This window comes from Ictalurus punctatus, chromosome 7 (genome assembly GCF_001660625.3).
Source record: "Ictalurus punctatus breed USDA103 chromosome 7, Coco_2.0, whole genome shotgun sequence".
NCBI lineage: Eukaryota > Metazoa > Chordata > Actinopteri > Siluriformes > Ictaluridae > Ictalurus > Ictalurus punctatus.
Window position 1 is genome coordinate 15,510,100 of NC_030422.2, and position 5,194 is coordinate 15,515,293.

The following is a 5,194-nucleotide window of genomic DNA, read 5'->3' on the forward strand; positions in this document are numbered from 1 at the left end:
GACTTACAATTTAGACAGGACACAAGTGAGCAGTTGATGGGTTTAGGGCCTTGCTCGAGGGCCCAAAAGTGGCATGTAGCAATGCTGGCGTTTAAGCTCACAACCTCCAATCCATAGCCCAGTGCGTTAACCACTGAGCCACGTTCAATTTGTTTTAATCACATTTACTGAAATATGCGAACTTTCTAATATGCTAATATTGTTTATACAGATTTCATTCCACTTCAGTCTGTGACCACTGAGTCTCTTTCTGTGGACACGTTCTCCCACAAGAATGATGTGTACGTGACCATCGCTGCCCCTAATATAGAGAGCTGCATGGTGCTTCAGTGGGACCACATCGAAATGAACTTCAGGAGTTATGACAACATTACAGGTAGGATAAGCTAAATAAGCACAATCCCTAATTTCCAGAATACAACTGTCATAAAAAATATATTCTATATAAAATATATATTTCTGTTGCTATTATACTTAAAATATATTATACAAGTAATATAGTCATTTTTTGAATAAAGTTCGTGTCATTAACTACCAACTTCTGTTCACTTTTTTTTCCTCTCTCAATCTCGGCCTGCAGGACTGCCGAGTTCCACCTCTAATACAGCTGACTTAATTGGATAGTTAACTGACATATTGATATATGAAGTCTATTAAAGCAGGAAAACATTTAACTGTACAGGGCAGCAGCACTTAACCTTACTGATTAAGAGCACTAATTTAAAAAAAAAAAACAAACAACTAAATTTGTATTTGCATATATAAAATTGGACATTCTGAACCTGGCCTCATCTCACCCCCTAATGTGTTAGAATGTACTCTAGACACAACAGCATGTAACAGACTAAAAGAAAAATCCATCCTAAATGACATGTATGTCACTATTTATAATCAATATGCAGGGGCACGGCAGGTCTTTTACAATGTGGGTGCTGAAATTTTAAGCAGCATACATTATATATTTTTATTATTATTTTAGCAGCTGTCAATATGTGATCTTCAGTGTTGCACAATATTTTTTTTAACGATTTAATCAATGGTCTGTTTTCACTTTGGCTACTGATATCCTATTACCCACACTGCTAATCAAACTGCCTGCTATGGTATCAAGCGGAGTTAGCCCTCGCTTCCTCTCTACCTAAAGCAACCAGTGCACTAGCAGAGCTATAGTTCTTTACTCTGTCCAACTCTCGCACCGCCTCATCTGTACACTCTACTCAAACAGATTAGATTCCAAAGCATCAACTTTGACGCTAACACCACCAGCAACACCATCATACTACTATCTTGTAGATTGTTAATTAGCAGATTGTCTGCTGTAACTCTGCAAAATTGTGCAGTGCATTCTGGTACACGAAGTCCAATGTTTGCCACTATTTCTACACTGTATTTCACATTGATATTGAACATTGATAAAAATGGAGCGTGAGAAAAGAAGCTCTTGTTCTTTTGTTTTTAGAGCTAACAGCAAAAACTGACTGTTAACTCTTATGTTTATAATCATTGAAACTTTTTCTCCTATTAAAAGCCATTGTACCTGAGCTAGCAGTGTGACAGTGGCATGGTAAAACTGCTAATATCTCAGATGAATTAGAAAATACATAACCAACTAACAAACTAGCACCAGAATCTCTGAACAAATCAAATATTTTTCAATATTAACATATTTAATGTGCTTCAGGGTAGACTTTTCCTTTAAGATCTTTACTATTGTTTATTGGTCTGTTTTAAAGATGTGACTTTATTTCTTTATCAATCCTCAGGTCAGTCTATTGTTGGTTGCAAGTCAGTGATCATCCAAAACCTGGTATTTATGATTGTTGCCCAGCTGTTTGGCGGTTCTCACATCTATAAGTTTGATGAAGATCAAAGCAAATTCACCAAATATCAAGACATTGAAGTCTCCAAGATCTCCAAGCCCAATGACATAGAGACCTTCCAAATTGGGGACGAATGGTTCTTTATCATTGCTGACAGCTCTAAGGCTGGTCTTTCAACCCTCTATAAGTGGAACGACAAAGGCTTCTACTCCTATCAATCACTGCACGAGTGGTTCCGTGATACTGATGCAGAGTTTGTGAACCTGGATGGCAAGGCTCACCTCATTCTGGCTAGTCGTTCCCAAGTTCCAGTCATCTACCAGTGGAGCAAGGGTGCACAGAAGTTTGTGTTGCAGGGTGAAATTCCCAACATGGAGGATGTAGTGGCTGTCAAAGCATTCTGGATAAAAGAGGACCTGTATCTGGCTATGACGCGATATATTGGTGACTCCAAAGTCCTACACTGGACTGCCAAGCATTTCTCTGAGATTCAGGCCCTTCCTTCAAGAGGTTCCATGATCCTTCAGCCGTTTTCCTTTAAAGATCGTTATTATCTGGCTTTAGGTAGTGACTACACGTTCTCACAGGTCTACCATTGGAATGCAGAGGACAAGGTCTTTGAGCGCTTCAAGGAGGTCTACATTCAGGCCCCACGCTCTTTTACCGTGGTCTCCACATACCGCAGGGACTTCATCTTCGCTTCTAGCTTCAAGGGAAGCACGCAGATATTTGAGCACATCATTATTGATCTGAGCCTTTGAGGTCTTATAGACAACGTGTACAAAATGTTGAATGGAAGCATTTCAGCATCCTACAATGTCTTCCATTTAAAATTGGATATTTTCCAACGAAGGGGTAAAAATGATGGCTGTGAGTTCAGAATAATTTGTAGTTTGTGGTTTTATCAGGTATGTAATGTAAATTCATTTGCATGGTAATTCATGCATTTGTATGAGTTTTTCCTCTGTTTCTTTGCAATTCAGCCTTTAGTCATTTTTGTACATCTTTATAACAGAGATGTTTCAACCCAACTGAAAAAATAAGGATATTCATGGAGCTTAGATAGCTCTGAGCAGAGCTACTTCATTCTAGTCAAGTCATTTGCATATCATGACACTAACAGTATCTTTAAGGACTTTACATTTCTCCAGCAATCATGCTGCGGCACCTGCATGATACTGTTGCAAAGATGATTTCAATCCAGGCATGCTGAAAAATACAGATATTAAAAGAAAAACAGGTGACAAAGTCTGTAATATTAAATACCCCAGTGTCTGTCACAGTTGACACTTAATTTATGTATTCTTGAATCATTTTTAAAAACACACATTATTTTGCTGAATATAGGACCTGATTATTCAAAACCAGTTACGTACTATTACATGCTAAATGCTGAAAAGTATATGTAAATATACATAGTCAGCTAAAACTCAAATTATATTTGGTACAACATAGATCCTGTTTTGCAATTGTATGAGTTTCAGAGCAAATTCGTTTTACTTTGTAAATGAAAAAAAGAAAAACACAAAGAAATATCTGAGACTTTTATATAGTAAATCTAAACCCATTTTCTGTTCCATTTATCATTACAAATCCCTACATTTCAACATTGGCCAGTATTTTTTCAAGACTCAATTACACTCTCAGCACGCTGTCATAATCTGTTTTATGGCAAAATATTAGTGGACTAGAGGTATACAAAAGGTCTCCAATTATTTGAACTCTCCCTGGCTATTTTAATAAGTTTAGTGTAAGATAGATGCTATAGAAAGAGAGAGAGTGAGGATCTAGGGCAACAGCTTTTAATAACTCATTTAATTAACACTTCAAATCTTATAGCCATCTAGGAGAAAAAAAAATTATAACCACGTAACCATATTTTTGTCCAGGTGTTGGAACTGGCTCACTCAAGCCAGTCAAAAGCCACTGCATATTAAGTCCTCTGTATGAGCATTAGGTGCTCTGTATGAGGTGAATGTTCATTGGATTTGCACAAATTTTGCTCTCTGTGGTTTCCTTCAACTCCATAGCTCAGATTTGGACTGATCACACTTTTAGTAGAGAGTTGGCACCAAATGAATGAATTAATTACGTTTTAAAAATCCACATTTCCATTAAAAAAACAAACAAAAAAAACCTACTGTCCTTTATCCATAGTCTTTCAGTTTAACAATTGTAGTGCCAAGTTTATCCCTTAGAGGACGGTGTTCATGCTTTTCCTATTAATAATAATTCTCACAATGACAGTTTTGACTGTAGTTATTTTAGATAATGAATGTTAGAATATGATTAACCCTTTTATTATGTAATTACACATGAAGTTATCTCAATGTGATATGTCTGATACCATAAGTACTTGTCTTCCTCCAGACTTTTGAATGTCTTTTACATGGTTACTGCTCACGTTATGATCGTTATGATTACTAATGTAGTTTCTGAACTGAGAGACTTACTGTAATAGCAGTGTAATAATTTTGCTTAAACACAAAATAAAACACCAACAAGATTACAGGGAAAATCTTAAAAGCACAAAGTTTTAATGGTGTTTACTTTCTAAATACGTGTTGAGCTTTCTCTTGTAAACTTCTTGTCATACTATTCTGCCTTTTGGATTTTAATTGATCAATGTAGATTATGTCAGTTGTTTACTTTTGAGTTATTTATGTAAAAATACTAAATGTCAAACATACTCAGAAAATGAGTGCTTCAAATCAAAATCATTTTAGCTGCCTACAAAAGTGGATTGTAAACACTGACAACCCATAAAATATTGCAGATTGTAAAAGCATGCTTTTCAGATCTGAATGTACAACGCATTCAATCTTATGATGCAAAAAAAAAAACCCACAAAAAACTCTGTATCAAGTAGAAGACTTGATCGTTTCATAGTTCCATTTTAACACAGAATAAAGATGCTACATTAATTTTTAAAAATCTATACATTTGTTGTACATTTTCCCATGCCATTTATTTTTATGCTAATTTCTGGAACATGAACTTTGTGTTTGAATGTTATGTAAAGTTTTGAGTACTACTAAAATATCAAATAAATGCTGATGAGTACTATTTATTTTCATTCAGGGTTTTATTTTTGGATGACTTCTGTGGAGGAAAAACAAAGCATTTCATGCAGTTACACAGTCACGCACTGGTGTGAAAAGAATGTGCATCTTGTTTTTACTCTTATTGTGGAAACTATTCAATATACAAATATGTTTTTGACCCTAATTTTTTAAGCACTGCAGTCTTCCACCCAACAACAGCACTGCCTTTGGCAAGATCATTTAGGGTTAACAATAATACACTTTAAAATAGTAATTTTAGGCATTTTAGTACGTTCCCTCATCCAACTCTGAATATCTTCATTGTGAACA

The 5,194-nt window shown here is 35.6% G+C and overlaps 1 protein-coding gene across 1 annotated transcript in view; it reads left to right on the forward strand.

The window, feature by feature from the left end:
* lgi2a (leucine-rich repeat LGI family, member 2a) overlaps positions 1-4,866 on the forward strand; it is a 7,695-nt gene extending 2,829 nt beyond the window's left edge. Inside the window, exons 7-8 of the mRNA XM_017471203.3 lie at positions 212-376; positions 1,764-4,866. Coding sequence (XP_017326692.1) covers positions 212-376; positions 1,764-2,581 — 983 coding nt within the window. The 3' untranslated portion in view covers positions 2,582-4,866. The remainder of the gene's footprint in view (positions 1-211; positions 377-1,763) is intronic.
* Positions 4,867-5,194: the final 328 nt, after the last annotated feature.